We start from the raw sequence: 18,555 nt of genomic DNA on the forward strand, positions 1-18,555 counted from the left end.
TGTGTGTCCCAGTGAATTGGACTGGGAGGAGTGTGCAGTGTGTGCGTCACACTGTGAAATGGGCTGCGAGGAGTGTGCAGTGAGTGAGTGTCCCTGTGAAATTGACTGGGAGGAGTGTACAGTGAATGAGTGTCCCTGTGAATTGGACTGGGAGGAGTGTGCAGTGAGTGAGTGTCCCTCTGAACTGGGCTGGGAGGAGTGTGCAGTGAGTGAGTGCCCCCGTGAAAGGGACTGGGAGGAGTATGCAGTGACTGAGTGTCCCTGTGAAATGGACTGGGAGGGGAGTGCAGTGAGTGAGTGTCCCAGTGAAATGGATTGGGAAGAGTGTGCCTTGAGAGAGTGTCAATGTGATCTGGACAGAAGGAGTGTGCAATGGGTAAGTGTCACTGTGAAATGGGCTGGGAGGAGAGTGCAGTGAGTCGGTGTCCCTGTGAAATGGACTGGGAGGAGTGTGCCTTGAGCGAGTGTCAATGTGATCGGAAAGGAGGAGAGTGCAATGGGTAAGTGTCACTGTGAAATGGGCTGGGAGGAGTGTGCAGTGAGTGAGTGTCCCTGTGAACTGGGCTGGGAGGAGTGTGCCGTGAGTGAGTGTCCTGGTGAATTGGACTGGGAGGAGTGTGCAGTGAGTGAGTGTCCCTGTGAACTGGGCTGGGAGGAGTGTGCCTTGAGTGAGTGTCAATGTGATCTGGACAGGAGGAGTGTGCAATGAGTAAGTGTAACTGTGAAATGGACTGGGAGAACTGTGCAGTGAGTGAGTGTCCCTGTGATATGGACTGAGAGGAGTGTGCTGTGAGAGAGTGTAACTGTGAATTGGGCTTGGAGGAGTGTGCAGTGAGTCTGTGTCACTGTGAAATGGACTGGGAGTGTCATTGTGAAATGGGCTGGTAGGAGTGTGCAGTGAGTGAGTGTCACTGTGAAATGGGCTGGGAGGAGTGTGCAGTGAGTGAGTCTCACTGTGAAATGCACTGGGAGGAGTCTGCCGTGAGTGAGTGTCCTGGTGAATTCGACTGGGAGGAGTGTGCCTTGAGTGAGTGTCAATGTGATCTGGACAGGAGGAGTGTGCAATGAGTAAGTGTCACTGTGAAATGGGCTGGGAGGAGTGTGCAATGAGTCAGTGTCCCTGTGAAATGGACAGGGAGGAGAGTGCTGTGAGAGAGTGTCACTGTGAAATGGACTGGGAGGGGAGTACAGTGAGTGAGTATCCCTGTGAAATGGACTGTGAGGAGTGTGCCTTGAGTGAGTGTCAATGTGATCTGGACAGGAGGAGTGTGCAATGAGTCAGTGTCACTGTGAAATGGGCTCGGAGGAGTGTGCAGTGAGTCAGTGTTCCTGTGAAATGTGCTGGGAGGATTGCGCAGTGAGTGAGTTTCACTGTGAAATGCACTGGGAGGAGTGTGCAGTGAGTGAGTTTCCCCGTAAACTGGACTGGGAGGAGTGTGCTATGAGCGAGTGTCACTGTGAAATGGACTGGGAGAACTGTGCAGTGAGTGAGTGTCCCTGTGTTATGGACTGAGAGGAGTGTGCTGTGAATGAGTGTCCCTGTGAAATGGACTGGGAGGAGTGTGCAGTGAGTGAGTGTCACTGTGAAATGGACTGGGTGGAGTGTGCTGTGAATGAGTGTCCCTGTGAAATGTGCAGGGAGGAGTGTGCTGTGAGTCAATGTTCCTGTGAAATGGACTGGCAGGAGTGTGCAGTGGGTCTCACTGAAGCATTGAGTTCCTACGCTTCAGTGCAGTGACGTCTCTAATTGACGCCACCAACTGCTTTCAACTATCTGTCTGTCCACTTAAATATTCTAGGCGGAACTCCCTTGACTACAGTGATTACTTTTGAGGTACTGATTGCTGTAAATGGCATTAAAGTTGTAATTTCTAACCTGAAAGTCAGCAAATGTAACAGTGCTATTCAAGAAATAAAGGAGACAGGAAACATAGATCAATTCGTCTGACATAAATCATGAAGTAAGTATTGGAATCTATTTTTATGTAAGTCTTAGTAATTCACTTCACAAAGCATAACATGAATATGAAAATTAGCATGGTTTTATGAAAGGGAAATCCTGCTTTACAAAGTTACATATGCTTTTGAGACTATGTAAAGTGGAACTACTGAATGCAATCTCCTTCAATATGTCTAAAAGACTTGGGGCAGAAATTCGGCCATTCAGCCCATCGAGTCTACTCCACCATTCAATCATGGCTGATAAGTTTCTCCTCCCCATTCTCCTGCTTTCTCCCCATTACCCTTGATCCCATTGATGCTCAATAACCTCTCTATCTCTGTCTTTAATTTACTCAATGACCTGGTCTCCACAGCCTTCTGCAGCAAGGAATTCCATAGATTCACCACTGTCTGGCTGAAGACGTTTCTCCTTATCTCTGTTCTAAAAGGTCATCCTTTTACTTTAAGGCTGTGCCCTCAGGTCCTAGTCTCTGCTCCCAATGGTAACATCTTCCCAACATCCACTCTGTCCAGGCCTTTCAGTTAGATCTCCCGCCATCCTTCTAAACTCCATTGAGTACAGACCCAGAATCCTCAAACGTTCCTCATAAGTTAAGCTTTTCATTCCTGGGACCATTCTCAACCTCCTCTGAACATGCTCCAGGACCAGTACATCCTTCTTGAGATATGGGGCTTATTTACAATCACATCATTTAGACACAGACGTACAGAGCAGTTTATCATGGTTGCAGATGATACAAGGATAGGTGGGAAGGCACCCTGTCAGGAGAAAAAATGGAGGCTGCAATGAGGTTAAATGAATGGGCAAAAAGGCAGCAGATGGTACAATGTGGAGAAGTGTGAGGTTATTTTCTTTTTATTGTAAGATAGAAAAACATAATTTGTTTTCCAAAAAAGACATCGGACCTGCAGGACAGCCCAATCCCACTGACTGCAATGATTCAGAATGGCAGGGGTCTAGAAGGTCCAAGTCCTGACTGACCACAGTCAACCTGGAAGCAGATGATACCCCTGACTGACTGTGATGGTCCACTCTGCTGGCTGCAGTCACCACTTAGGACTTACACAAATGGCCATTTGGTTGAAGTATACACAGTGCATTTGCCATGTAAACTGCTGTCACATGTTACAGGGTTGAAGTTATGTTTCGTGAAGCTGTAGAGTGACATCTGCATCCCCATGACTGTTCAATGCTCCCAACCTTAATAAGCTGTCTGCCTCTTCCTCTACAAATTGCAACAAGTGTAATGCAAGTCACAGAGGCTGGCAGACAGTGACTGAGCACTGAAGACTTTGTGTGCTAAGAAAGCAGTACAAGCCACACAGCAGCTGACAGCCTGAGGGTCAGTAATCATGCACTAAGAAAGCAATTTGAAGTGGTTCAAGGCTAGCAGCCTCTGAGCAAGCACAAAGTCAGTCAGTGTTAAGAAAGTAAGAACTGTTAGATGCATATATATATGAGTGCAAAAGCAGCCTGTGTCGTTGCACAAGATACGCACTTCCGCTTGCTCTTTAAGCCAGATGGCAGAAACATGCAAGTCATTGGTATCCCTGAGATCTGGGGAAATTGTTGAATGGCTGAAGTGGTGTCTCGAGTTAACCCAGGAACAGAGAGGGTATTTCTCAGTGTTTTCCCATCTTTCTTATCATTACTCAATCCACCCAAGGAAGAAAACATTCCATGTGTTGTTTAGTGGATGGTTGAATGGATATTGCTTATCCTGCAGTTTTCAATTCTGACAAATGCTCATTTTCCTAGACATCACTTATCTTTTCCATTGTAGATGCTGATAAATCTACTGATGAGTTTTATTTTCGTGTCGACTTTTTTAGTCACAAAAAGGGCATGCTTATGACACAAATAAATTTACAAGAAACAACTCTGGAAAATCTATTTTTTTCACTAAATGTTTTCAGTACTTTTTAATTTTTGTACTGAATAATTCTATTTAAATTCAAACTATAATGATTTAATTCAGGACTTGATTTTTCTTTTTCTCCCAACAGCTTTCTAATCTTTGTTAATTCAAAGTATCTGCACAATTTGTTTGAGCATTACGGAGATATTGATTTTCAAATTTCCAAATTCAGTATTTCTTCAAATTTCCCTTACAATGTCTTCTATTTGAAATATTGCATAAAACGGCAGAATAAAAAGTATAGTGTAAATGAATAGGTTATGGCTGATGAAATTTTCATTTGACAGTCTTGGGTGAGTAAGAGGAAGGGAGCTTTGCTTGCCAGGTATGTCCCCTCTTCCTGCCCCTCCAATAGAGGGTGGCAGAGGAGCATTCTGGGAGAAGGCAACTCAGTCACCATGACTGAACAGTGGAGCGATGTCAAGGAATGGTAAGCCCCAAACGCTACATTACTGTAGTGTTTCTATTCTTCCCTCCCCCTCTAACCAAAAAATAAGATATGTGTTATTGAGAAATTGTAATGGAAAGCTGTGGGGCTATGCATCAGACCAATATGCTTGCTGGAATATACCCCAGCAAAGCACATTGAAATTCTGGCCTAGTGTACTTACAGTGCGGAAGATAAAAACTCTGAGGAAATTTCCGTCTAATGTCTCCAGCCGTTGTCCACTGTACAACTCATTGAGGACCACCTTCATTTTCAAAATGTGGTTTCTCAGGATTAGTTTTAGTATTCGCTGATCAAGTCCCATAACTTCGGCTGTCAAAATAGAAATGGGAAAGATTCATTCAAAATTGAACAGTCTCTGCAGCCATGAGAAATCCAAGTTGAAGGAAGAGGTACTACTTGAGTTCACTGTTAAATTAAATTGCTATTCCTTCTAGTCGTATTACGGTTAATTCAACACCTGTGACAGTTTGTGAGGATATTTTTGCCTAAAGAGCAGTTACTTGGACATATCTGAAAAACTGGTTATCACACAAGTCTACACCTACATTAAAGTCAGTCATGAAACCGGAATATTATTTGCTAACTTGATTCCTTTAAATTGTCAGATTTTAATTGTTTAAATCAATCAGGGAGATAGCTGAGGAGATTATATAGGCATTGGTGGTGACCTGTCAGGAATCGCTGGAGTCAGGGAGGGTCCCAGAAGACTGGAAGATAGTTAATGTAACACCCTTGTTTAAGAAGGGCGGGAGGCAGAAAACAGGAAACTATAGGCTGGTTAGCCTGACCTCAGTTGTTGGTAAGATCTTAGAGTCCATTATTAAGGATGAGATTGCAGAATACTCAGAGTGCATGGTAACTCTGTGAGAATTAGTCGAGGAGGTATCGAGCCAATTAGACAAAGGAGAGCCAATGGACGTGATCTATTTGGATTTCCAGAAGGCCTTTGACAAGGTGCTAAATAAGAGTCCATGGTGTTAGGGATAAGGTTCTGGCATGAATAGAGGATTGGCTGACTGGCAGAAAGCAGAGAATAGGGATCAAGAAGCTTATTTCAGGGCAGCTGCCAGTGACCAGTTGAGGTCAGAGTTGGGACCACAACCATATACCTTAATGATCTGGCTGAAGGAACTGAGGGCGTAGTGGCTCTGTTTGCTGGAGGGACTGGTAATGTTGACCATGTGGGGAAGCAACAGAAGGATGTGCACAGGCTGGGAGAGTGACCAAAGAAATGACAGATGAAATACAATGTGGGAAATTGTGGGGTTATGCACTTTGATAGGAAGAAAAGAAGTATAGACTATTTTTTAAGTAGGGAATGGTTTCAGAAATCTGAAGCAAAAAGTGAACTACCAGAGGAAGTGTTAGATGCAGGTACATTTGCGACATTTAAAAGACATTTGGACAGGTACATAAATAGGATAGATTTAGAGGGATATGGGCCAAATGCAGGCAAATGGGATGAGTTTAGTTTGGGAAATTTGGTTGGCATGGCCGAGTTGGACCGAGGGGTGTGTTTCCATCTTGTATGACTCTCTGACTCTATACTTGGGAGTCCTAGTTCACAATTCGCTGAAAGTTAACATGCAGGTTCAGTTAACAGTTGGGAAGGCAAATGCAATGTTGGCATTCATTTCAAGAAGACTAGAATGTAAGAGCAGAGATGTGCTGCTGAAGCATTATGGGCTCTGCATTTGGAATATTGTGAGTAGTTTGGGCCCTGTAACTAAGGAAGGCTATGCTGGCATTGGAAGGGATCCAGAGGAGGTTTACAAGAATGATCTTGTGAATGAAAGACTTTTTGTATGAGGTGCGGTTGAGGTCTTTAGGTCTGTAGTCAATAGAATTTAAAAGAATGAGGGAGGATCTGATTGAAACTTACTGAGAGACCTGGATATAAAGGATGTGGAGAAGATGTTTCCTCTAGCAGGAGAGACTAGACCCAACGGCATCGCCTCAGAGTGAAGGGATAACCCTTTGGAACCGAGATGAGAAGGGATCTCTTCAGCCAGAGGGTGATGACTCTGAAGAACTCATTGCCACGAAATGCTATGGAGATCAAGTCATTGAGTGTATTTAAGACAGAGAAAGATAGGTTCTTGATGGGTAAGGGAATTGAAGGCTACAGGAAGAAGGCAGGAGAATGGAATCATGAAACAAATCAGCCATGATTGAATGGTGGAACAGATTGGATGGGCCAAATGACCTAATTCTGCTCCTAGCATTGATTAAAGTTAATTGAACAAGTCATCAAAATATCCCCTCACTGAAGCATGCTTGATTGGTCCCAATGAAGCTGCCCTGATTCACCTTTGGATCTTGCTATCATGCTGCTCCTTGTGATGGACAGGCTGCAGTCCCTACAGTGGCCATTACTTCCAGTGGTACTAGAGTCCTGCTGGCTTTCTGATTAGCCAGCAGCTTGCTTAACCCTTGATGGGTGTGGAATGTGGGTAGGTGATACTTCCTTCAATACAGAAGTGATTAGAATTATCCTGATCAGGAGAATGTCTTCAACTGTAAGTAATTCTTTTAGCACTCAAATGACAGAAGCAAGCAATACAATGGCCTGAAAATTAACGTTCCTAATATTCTTGTACAATAGATTAACATGCTGAGATTAAACTTGTTTGTCTGGTATTCTAAACGAGGCAGCAAACCATTTAGAACAGCCAGCTTAAATTTCTTCCATAATCAAAATCAACGTGCTGCATTAAATATTTGACAGAGATGATTTACCATTGAAAGCATCATTCATGGGAGCAAGGATTGTGTATTCCTTATTTTCAGCAAGAGCAGCAGAAATTCCAGTTTCCTTCATTAAGTCATAAAATGTGGTCTGTTTGCCATTAGTCAGCTCCAAGACCTGCATAGCTTAAAGTGCAATAAGAGAAAGGCATCAGTGTTTGTACAGCTTATCAGATTTCCTATAAATGAGTTTGTATTAAATCAACCATTCAACTCATTTCAGCTCTCTAAACAATTGTCCCCATTTCAGTTGACCAGTCATGTCATGACTTCAATGACAAATGGGGCACTAAAAGATTTTAAAGGTATTTTTAAGAGACCAAGAGAAGAAATATTGGAAGCCCTGATCGTCATTTTCCCTCCTTTCTGGTTACAGGCACAGTGTCGGAAGACTGACAGAGTGCTATCATTCCACCATTGTTTAAAAAGAGTGAAAAGGATAGGCTGGTCAGCCTAACCCTAGTGGGGCAGGGGAAATTTATTGGAATAGGTTCTGAGATAATAATATCAACCATCACTTAGACAGGCAGTGATTAATCTGGCTCAATCAGCACAACTGTAAAAGGCAGGTTGGGTCTGAATAATTTGATTGAATTCTTTGATCAGCGAACAAGGAAAGTCAGTGAGGATAATGCTTTTGATGAAGTTTGTACAGGTTTTAGCAAAGCCTTTGATAATGCCCCATGAGTCAGACTTAACACAAAAGCAAAGTCCAAGGGATTGGTGGGAAACTGGCAAAAGTGGCTCAGTAGTCAGAAGAGGAGGGTAATTGTCAAGAGCGTGTTTGTGATCAGAGCTTGTTCTATTATAGTTTGAACAGATAACTAAAGTGATTAGAAAGGCACATGGAATAATTTCCTTTATCAATGACAGTACAAAAATGATGTTGGAACTGTTCAACGCACTAGTTTGACCACAGGTAGAATTCTGCATTCATTTCTAGTCACCACATTGTGGAAATATGTGATCCCACTGCACAGAGCACAGAGAAAATTTATGAGGATGTTGCCAGAAAAGAGAACTTTTTCTATGAAGAAAGACTACATTTGTTTTTTATTGGAAGGCTAAGGGCAATTTGAAATGTACTAAACTGACGAGGGGCCGAAATAATAATACTTTGTTTTTCCATAATTTGAATACTTGTACTAATGAGCTCAATAATTAAATGAAAAAAATTGCCTGTCTGATTGTTGGGCAGGATATAATTTCGGCTTGCTTGTGATGGCCTTTTATGGTCATTCTTAGCTCTAGTTCCATAAATACTATCAAATTATTTCCTGCAAGGAAGAAAATGAGGTCTAAAGCTGACTGTAAGCCAGCCAATGCAGTATCAGTGTCATCAGGGATAGCACCTAAGCTTTTACAATGAACTTTTATACTGTCATTTCCAACTGATCCATTGTATTAATGTGATTGTGTGTATTTAATAACTGGTTCAAATCTGACTTCTGACTAATTATCTTTTATATTCTAATTACATTTATGAACAACGATTTCAGCATCATAAATTAATTCCAGTAATAAGTGGTTAGTTTTAAAATCAGTACAAATTCATAATTATGCTTCTTATTCAGCAAACATTGATTTTTATAAGAATGGTATTCACCATTAGTACTGACTTCATATTTAAACAAAGAAATTTATTATGTTTAATATGTATTTAATTGTCAAAAGCCAGAAATGCAACATTTACTGTAATTTATTCTACCACCCGCTGCCTTTCACCAATTACCTGCATCTGGAATTAACACTTTATCAATTAAGTGAATGACACCATTGCTCGTCACAATGTCTTTGCGATTGACCATCTTTTGCCCATTAACAGTAAGACTATCACCATCGCATCCAATCTCTATATTTGTTCCTTCTATGGTAGTGTAGGTGGATCCAGACATTATGGCTTCTGAACACTGAACAGAGTTGAGAATATGATAGTTCAGCATAGCTGCAAGAAAATGACAAAAGATTAAAGTATAAAACTGATGATCAGATTCAACACTCTCCATTACTGAAAGTTGCTTGAATTCTGCTGTGAATTTACGTCACTGCTCGGAGTTGAAGTTTGTGTTGTGGGAGAGTCACAGAGCTGGCAGGGAACTATGTAAATGGTTCTTCACAGTACAAATCAAGAACAGGGAGAGGAATTGGGATATAGTTTGCTACTGGGTTGTTCCAGGACCAGAGAAGGGGAAAGGGGTTGAAATCCTGAACTTAAGTCCCATGATGTCCTTGTGTCTCAACACTTCATAAAGTAAAATGAACTTGACTGATTGGGCTGGCTGTGATCAGAGTCATGGCTTCTATGGAGGGATCAAGACTCCACAGGATTAAAAATCAGGCCAATATAAAATGGTGTCATTGGAACACAACTCTATCACATCAAATTTGGATCTTGCTCCATCGAGCCAGGCAACTATCCCAATGCCAGAATTCAGGCAGCTGTGGGAATATGTTGTGAATGGATTTGTAACCATTCATTTGCCAGTTATTGCTGAGAAGAAATGAACAGAAATTAAAATCGAGCAAACGTACTATTTGGACCAGAGCCACAAAAAATAATCGGTATTAAATGCAAAACACTCAATAACTGAACATTTCATGCACACATATCCAATGTAGCAGCCACATTGGTGATTTCAGGAAGAGCATGGGAGTGTTTTAAGCCTCAAAATATAAAATAAAACTTAGGTCCTACTGAAATAAAAATGAAAGATGGAATTAAAAAGGGAGAGAGATTTTTAAATTGCTTGGTGGATTTTGTCAATTCATTGGATTCAAATGATTTCTGCATTTTATTGGGGAATCAAGAGTTAACTATCAGGTTGAATTGTTGAGAGTCCAACTGTTCATGGAGCTATAGGCTTCCTAGGTTTAACAGGGGAGATGGAATGGTGGGTGATGAGTGATGGGGTGTGAATTATATTTCAGTCCAGATGTCTTCTCACCATGCGCGAAGGAAGCCTGTGAAAGGAAATCCGTGACTGGACACTGTTAACCATGAATGATTAAGGTACAGTTTTAGCGATGTGTGTATCAAGCACAAGCATAGGGATCAATTAACAGTAGTTTAAAGAGGATGTCTGCTACAATTTTGCCAAAAGAATTGGCCTCGAAAAGCTCTGGAGATGGTGAATTCATGATGTCTGGAGACAATTAATTATGAGCAAGTTTGACATGTTAATAGTCCAAAAGAGGGAGGAAAACCAATTTTAACTACCTCAACCATGTGGTGAAGATTTAACTTGAAGTGTGTTGTTGATAGGCATAAAGGAAGGAGGCTCATTTAGTCTGTTTCTAGCTCCATGTCTCTTTAACATTCTTCAGATATCTCTCTCCTATGGCAGCAGCTATTTCTCATCTTGTCCAAAGATGTTATAGTGAATCTTTGCAAAACGCTGCTTTGATGTCAACTTAAGCTGGTATTCTGTGTGGGACACCATATTTCATTGAAGATGTGAATGCATTATAGGGAGAATATAGAAAACATTGTTTTTGTTCAAGTGGCGTGATACTTCAGACATGAGGATAGAATGGTGGTGTGACTGCTCGCTTTCGAGAAGAGTGAGTTAACAGAAGTTTTGCTAGAGATGTTCAAAATCGTAAGAGGTCTGGCCAGAACCAATGGAGAAACAATTTTAAAAAAATCGTTCATGAGATATCGGCGTCACTAACTAGGCAAGTATTAATTACGCATTCCTAATTGCCCTTGAGAAGGTGATGGTAAGCTGTCTTTCAGAATTGGTGCATTATTTGCAAGTGTAGGTGACCTGCCATGCTGTTTGGAAGGGAGCTTGCTGTTCACAACCAGAGAACCCTGGATACAAAGTGAATAAGAAATGAACCAAAATTGACAGGCAGAAACAATTCATTGCATTGCAAGTTGTTAGGGTCAAATACACAGCATGAGCATGTTATGTGGTTTTAATCGTGACTTTCAATACAGAATTTCACAAGTATCTGAATAGAAAAATATGCAGGGCTACAGGGAAAGGTGTAAGATAGCAGGATTATTAATTTATTATTATAGAATCCCTACAGTGTGGAAACAGGCCATTCAGCCCAACAAGTCCACACCTACCCACTCTGCATTTCCAGTGGCTAATGCATCTAACCTACACACCATGGGTAATTTAGTATGGCCAATCCTCCTAACTTCACATCTTTGAACTGCAGGAGTAAACCATAGCACCTAGCAGAAACCCATGCAGACACAGGGAGAGCGTGCAAGCTCCATACAGTCAGTCATCCAAGAATGGAATCGAACCCAGACTCCTAGTGCTGTGAGACAGCAGTGCTAACCACTGAACCATCATAGTTGAAATGCTCTCATAGAATTGATCAGGATAAGGCAGCCTCACTCTGTGCTGTAGCACCATGATTTATAGAACACTTCTCATAACCACAAAAGCACTAAACATGCAAAGAAGAGTTTTTGATGTGCCTGTGGTGATGGTAGCATTCTTCCAGCTGCTTAAGATAATGGAGAACTGTTATAAAGCAGGAAATGCACAGCAAGCTTTCACTAACAGCAATGTAATTATAACATGATAATCTGTTTTTGTGATACTGATTGAGAGATAAACATTGACCAAGTTAATGAGGTTATCTCTGCTGCTGCTGGTTGACATAATGCCATGGAATCTTTCACAGCCACCTGAGGAGGTCAATGTCTCATCCAAAAGATAGCATCACTGAAACTCTAGTGATGACAAGTGCAAGTAGGAACTCATCTGAGACAAGCAAAACATTCACCCAAATCGTTTTTGGAGCTAACCTTAAGTGGGCACTGCACTTTCTCCAACAGATTTTGAGGAACAAAATCTAAGCATACAGAGAGAGAGAGAGAGAGATAGATAACAGAGGAGAAATCTTGTCAAAACTTCTGGCTTTATTTTGAATAAAGTGATTTTTAATCACTGGATTTCAAAAAAGAATATCCAAAACCCATAATTCATGTAATGTCCAGAAATGCTCAGCCAGCTAATAAGAAACAGTTTTAAATGCATCAGTCAAGACATTCAAAACTTAATAAAATTAACTTATAAAAAATTTGGATTTGTCTTGAATATCCTTTCTAATTAGATTAGATTAGATTCCCTACGGTGTAGAAACAGGCCCTTCGTCCCAAGAAGTCCACACCGACCCTCCGAAGAGCAACTCACCCAGACCCATTCCCCTACATTCACACCTAACACTACGGGCAATTTAGCATAGCCAATTCACCTAACCCGCACATCTTTGGACTTGTCCAGTACATGCAAAGTTTTTTATTTGCAGAATCACCAAAGGCTATTCTGCCATTCTTTACACTATCTGTTTACAAAGCATCATGACTGGATTTGTGATCAGCAAAATGTTAATTTAAAAAAACTCTTTGCAGACAATTCTGAAACCACATTGGGACAAATCTTTGTGCTTCAGGATGAAATGTATGGTGTGAGCTAGTAGCCTGTCCTAAACCTCTCCAGAATTTTATTTCATTAACCTCAATGGATTGCTGAATCGCTATCATTGACTTTACACTGTTGAACAAAGTCAAGATCTATGTCCTCATGTCTATTTGGCTGACAACCATTTTAACACAGCTGAAATGCAAATCCTGACACAAACCAAAGTAAGTTGTGGAATGCAGGTATGGCATCAATAAAAAGGAGGAATCCAAATGTTTTCTTTGAACTAGATGACTTTGCTGAGTCATTTATTGCATTGTGCATCATTTAACAAAGTACCTTTCAGTGCCACAGGGTCACTTAAGATGCGCTCCAGAACGTCTCGTGAAAGTTTGTCAAAGGCTTCATTGGTAGGAGCAAAAACAGTGTAATGTCCATCTTTGCGTAGGGTTTCAAGCAACCCAGAGGCAATGGCAGCAGCCTGAAAGGAAAATACATTAGATAGTGTCCAATAAGTTACAATCCTTGACATTTTAGTTTCCTATATAAGAACATACATCCTAATGTTTTAATGATCCATAGTTAAAATGCATCCCTGAAATGAAAGCAAGTCAAAGCAGTGGCATAATGTTTCTTTTACTGGGATGGTAATGCAGAACTCCAGGCAAATAGTTTGGAGACATGGCTTTGACTCCCAACATTGCGATTTGAATTCAACTTTAAAAAAAACTAGAATTAAACTAATATCATTAAGAAAGGAAATCTGCCATCATTACCTGGTCTGGCCTACATCTGATTCCAGACCCTTGCAGTGTGGGTGACTTTTAACTGCTGTCTGAAATAGTCTGGAGGAGAATCAGTTCAAGACCAAGTAGGGATGGTAACCTTGTCAGAAGTACCAACATCCCATGAAAGAATTTTTAAAAAGATAAGGTACCACAATTGTGTAAAAAAAGTATTATTTTTGGCAACATAAATGGCCTCGTCTTATCCATCGAGCAACATAATAGAAAGATCACCTCCAGAATGTGGTCCAATATAAAGCTTGATCAAACTGTTCATTGAAAAAAGTAGATGGTAGAATGATCTCTGGTCTAGAGTTAAGTGGTCATTTTTTTTAATTAAATAAGTTTTTTTTCAGTGTTCTTTTACAAATGTGATTTATGTCATTTGTCCAAAACCAAAAGGAATTGAAATGCACTAGCAAACTTTGAAAAGTCAGAAATGATGTAGGCTGACATTTTAAACTGCTGTCAGTCTTTAGATTCATTCTACAATGGGAAACAACCCACTCATAATTTAATTTGAAAAGAAAATCCCGAAAGAACAGCTGATGCTGGAAATCAGAAACAAAAACAGAAATTGTTGAAAAAACTCAGCAGGTGTGGCAACATGTGTAGAAAGAAAATAGAGTTAATGTTTTGGGTCCAGTGACCCTTCTTCAGAACTCGTGAGATGTGAACACATGTCTAACTTGTTCATGAGACTGACTCCATACATGTGGTGTCAGCTTATTAAGATCAGCCAAATATTCATGGTCACCGAACTGCCAGTGCAATTTAGTCCAATAAAGAAGTATCAGCATATGCATTTATAAGTGGTATTAACATCAGATGTGATCTTACTGGGAATTAGACGATATATTAATAGAATGGTTTATTTATCCTTATCCTATCAAAATTGATATAAAATTTCCATGTTGCAGCAACAAGCTAATCACAGGGACAAGATGAATCCATTGAATAGATCATTGTACACATCAATAATGCTGGCTCAAAATTGTACTGGAGTGTGATCCCAGAAGGCATGCAGGTCTGGCAGCATCTGTGGAGAATAGGCCAAATTAATGTTTCTGAATTCTTCTTCTGAAGAAGGATTACTGGACTAGAAACATTAACTCTGCTTTCCCTGCACAGAATCTGTTACACATGCCAGAGAAACTGCTACCTTTAAAGTTCCTCTCAGGCTTTCACCTGATGATGAAATGATGCTAATTTTGTTGGGTTGAGGGTCATATTGACATGCCATCTTTCATGCAGCGCCATGTAAATGATGGCATGCTGTGACTCAATGTTTAAAAAATTCTACTTTATATAGTTAGACAGGAATCCACATTTGTTTTCAATCCCAAAGAATAGGAGGCTTTATCAGCAGCAGCTGCCGAATGGGAACTGCTACCTTTCTCTGCAAAATTATTGGAATGTGGTTGCAGACAACTTTCCAATCTGCTAAGCATCCTTACACTGGTTCCACCTTCCTGTGAAGCTGTTAGCTCAGCCTGGTGATAAACCCTCTACAGCCAACTAAAGAAAGGGAGGAATGCATAAATAAACAGCTGCATCTGGCACAAAACCACATGAAAATCTAAGTGCTTGCTGGAAATAGAGAAAGAAACCAAAAAATGATCTTTATGCAGCCCACTCCACTTGGCTTGATGTGGCCAAGTCCAGCAGTGCACAAGCGCTTCCAATACCTTGTCCTAATTCAGGTTTCATAAGGAAGCTGAAGACTTGATGAGCAATATGCCTGGAGCCTAAACACAGTATGCAGCACTTTTATGTGCCTTCTGAGTACATTCCTTAACCTCCTACCTGCTTTGCGGTGGGGCTTTAAATTCGCATACCAAACTCAACCCAAAAATTAAATTGGACCTTAATTAAATGGAAACCTAATTTCTGTCTGATTTTCATTACTTTACTTCCAGACATTGCTATGGGAACGAGATCAAAATCGTCTTCAATTTGTTCACTTACAATTTCATGTTGGCACTCCCATTAACTCATTATATTATGCTTGATCATTCAATTTTTCAGGTGGAATAGCAAGCATTTATAAAACAAATGCTTAAACCTAGTAGTGCTACAATACGTTTGTGTATGCCCAGCATCTTAAACTAAATATTTAGTTATCATGATCAAATTCAATAATAGCTGATATTGAAAGTGTTGATAATCAGAGATCAGGAACTCTTCATAATATTGACGCTTAGGTTATTTGTTGTACAGCAATTTACCCTGAGAGATGAAAGCTCTTCAGTTCCTTCAATGACATCTGCAATGGTGTTACCAACTGCTGTGACAACGCGGTCAATGACGTGCACAACACCATTGGTCGCAATGTGATTTGCATAAATCACTCTAGCACAGTTCACTGTAACAATCTGCAAAGGTACAAAGAAGAGAAATGCATTTTGTCTGGGTTTTAGCAATTGATAGATATTTTTTAGTGCACAGCTTTCAAACATCAAACACTTCACCCTGAGTTCCACATTTTCAAGACTGTTCCTAAAGCAATATTATAAACTTTGCATCTCGTGAGGCAAAGCTTCTTCTCCCATTGCATTCCTTCACTAACTTGCCTCCGTGGCACTAACGTCTCATCATTTCAGTTCAACCTGTCTCATTGAAGCCAACATTGAAGCTGAAATGTTTTCTCCATCACCCTGATGAAGGAGCAGCGCTCCAAAAGCTAGTGCTTCCAAATAAACCTGTTGAACTATAACCTGGTGTTGTGAGATTTTTAACATTTCCCACCCCAGACCAACACCGGCACCTCCAAATCGTCTCCTTCCACATAGATTTTTAAGATTCCATGTTTCGGCCATTCTTCACCTTATCTACATGTTTCCCCACTATAACATCATTCAATGGGAAGTGGCAATATTACTGCATGAGATTAATGTTTCAGATAAATGTAAATTCAAAGCCTTAGCTCTACAACCCTTCCCCCAGTTCCATCACAAACCCAGAATATGAACTTAGTTTTCTAAATAAAAAGTGCATTGAAGAGCAAGAATTGTTAAAACAGCCATGAAACTTAAAGAAAAGATTCAATACTCTTTAGAGAAGATAACTTCATATCATTTCCTAGCATCCTTCCCTCCTTCACCATCATCCATCATCCCCTATCTCAGGTGAGGGCGGAAAGTTATGTCTCTTTGCCTAGAGAGCTTCATGGTCACCTCGATGCGACAGTGAATGTTAAATTAAGAAATTATTCCAGCTAGAAGGCACCAGAGTCAAAATTCATGACCATGTTTGCCTTTGTCATCTGTGACAATGTAACCCTTACTCTGCTGTGAGGTTGGATTTGTGGCTGCAGAGTTGTCAGACTTCAGTGCTAAGCTCCTTAGTGAAGCACTGGCAGCTCAGAGGTTGGTCACTGCTGAGGCTCAGGTAGAAGAATTGCAGAGTACACCCCACCTCCCCCTCCCCCGTTTCCCGCTCTGTGTGTTCCTAATTCTAAGCATTCCCATTGCTGAGGTGTAATACTTCACTCATATCTGGGAGCAAATTATTTGTGTGGAAGTTTTGAAGTCAACAGAACAAACTTTAGCACCTGTCATGTCACTCCTGGTATGCTTTTGAAGTTTGGGACAATCATGGAAAGAACCAAAACAGCAGAATTATAAGCACAGTCAAAATCAGACTGTGTCTGTCAGAGCTCTGACTCCCACACATGAAGGACAGACAAGCTTCAAAAGTGGTGAATAATGTAAAACAGAGTAAAAACCTACCCCATTTGAATAATGATTGATGAGAAGGGGGAAGTCATTGTACATTGATGGTACAGCCATTCCATCTTTCATATCCTTTGTCAATAAACGATAGTCTACCATATGGTAATGCAAAGCATTGAGAAGTTCAATGTTCACATTGCTCAACAGTGCATCACGAATCTCCTGTTGGGGAAAAGAAAGATAATACTAATTATTTAACCAGTTCTTTGTGCCTACAATTTTGAATGTTGTTGTTATAGCCAAGATTATAATTTCATGGATGAATTAATGCCACAAAATATCAGTGTATTTGTGGACCTATTAATAAATGTCTCTTAACTTAAGTGTTAAGAACAGTCATGGATGGAGAAATATTTTTTGCTTCTGCCAAGAAATTGTTTATGAATTTAGTTTATTTTAATACTGTATTTAATCCTGAGCTATTGAACTCAGTTGTTTCTCTTCTTTCCATGAATCCAGAATATCTTTCACACAGATAAACTAACAGCTAACTGAATCATACCATGATGAGGTTTAACTCTGTAGGTTTGAAATTTCCTTTTAAAACAAATCATTTTTACTCTGAAGGGAGATTTTCTGATGTCAGAGACTCACATTGCAGTGTGGCTGACAATTGATGATTGCCATCGGCCAGAAGTGGAATTCAAGCCTCATCTGTTCAAACTGACTGACAACAGATAACTTGTGCTATTTTTACACAACTCTCCCAGTCTTATTGTCTATTGAAAAGGACTGCTTTTCTGGCACATATTTTATCAACAACTTACAGCATCCAGCAGCATCCAAGCTTCATCACTTGGTGCAAAGAAGGTGAAAGTTCCAACTCCTTCAATCTCTTTTCTGAGCTGAGACCTGTCTGCATAATTCTGTGTACTTCTGGCACCAACAATAGCCAAAGTACCATAGACGTGATCGATAGGGGCAACTAAAAAAAAATATAAGGAAGCATTTTACTCACATCTGAGCTTCATATGAAAAATATACCAGCAAACACAATGTAAACCTTTGAAGTTCTGCACATTGAAATAATAATACTTGATCTTAGCAACAGACGACTACTATGTTGTACTCAATTACAGTAATGACATAAATTGTCATCCTATCATCATTTCCATTACAGGCATTCCCAATTGCTCGGGAGAATTTGGACAACTATTATAAAATTTACTTTGGAAATAAAATGACTTTATATATTTATGATGGGCAGTGCACTATATTGTCAACATTGTAAAGTGTGTCAGGTGATTGCATTTCAAAGGTCTCTTAAAATATTATTGGTTTATGAAATTAAATCACATCACTACATTGCAAATTATAATTCCAAACACTATGTTCTACAATGAGTTAATGTTGCCCACTGAAGTTGCAAAGATTCATTTATTGCTTCATTCACATTAGATCAAGGGTGTCTATTCTGGCATGAAGTCTGGCAGTGCAGTGGGTGGTATCGCTGCCTCTGAGGCACATGTTCCAATTTCAATCCATTCATAGCTGAGAAAGGTGTATTCATATTCATAGTGCAGCCTGGCAGGTTGAATGTCGACCTGCAAAACCTTCTAAAACATA

The 18,555-nt window shown here is 40.3% G+C and overlaps 1 protein-coding gene across 12 annotated transcripts in view; it reads right to left on the reverse strand.

Moving 5' to 3' along the window:
* Positions 1–18,555, reverse strand: part of LOC122550811 (periostin-like) — a 114,879-nt gene that overhangs the window by 59,167 nt on the left and 37,157 nt on the right. For all 12 annotated transcript variants that reach the window (XM_043692103.1, XM_043692108.1, XM_043692105.1 and 9 more), the window contains exons 4-10: positions 17,757–17,914; positions 16,987–17,151; positions 15,484–15,630; positions 12,810–12,951; positions 8,813–9,025; positions 7,072–7,206; positions 4,493–4,641 (exon numbers count right to left, since the gene is read on the reverse strand). In XM_043692103.1, the coding sequence (XP_043548038.1) occupies positions 4,493–4,641; positions 7,072–7,206; positions 8,813–9,025; positions 12,810–12,951; positions 15,484–15,630; positions 16,987–17,151; positions 17,757–17,914 (1,109 nt within the window). The remainder of the gene's footprint in view (positions 1–4,492; positions 4,642–7,071; positions 7,207–8,812; positions 9,026–12,809; positions 12,952–15,483; positions 15,631–16,986; positions 17,152–17,756; positions 17,915–18,555) is intronic.

Source organism: Chiloscyllium plagiosum, chromosome 6 (genome assembly GCF_004010195.1).
Source record: "Chiloscyllium plagiosum isolate BGI_BamShark_2017 chromosome 6, ASM401019v2, whole genome shotgun sequence".
Lineage (NCBI taxonomy): Eukaryota > Metazoa > Chordata > Chondrichthyes > Orectolobiformes > Hemiscylliidae > Chiloscyllium > Chiloscyllium plagiosum.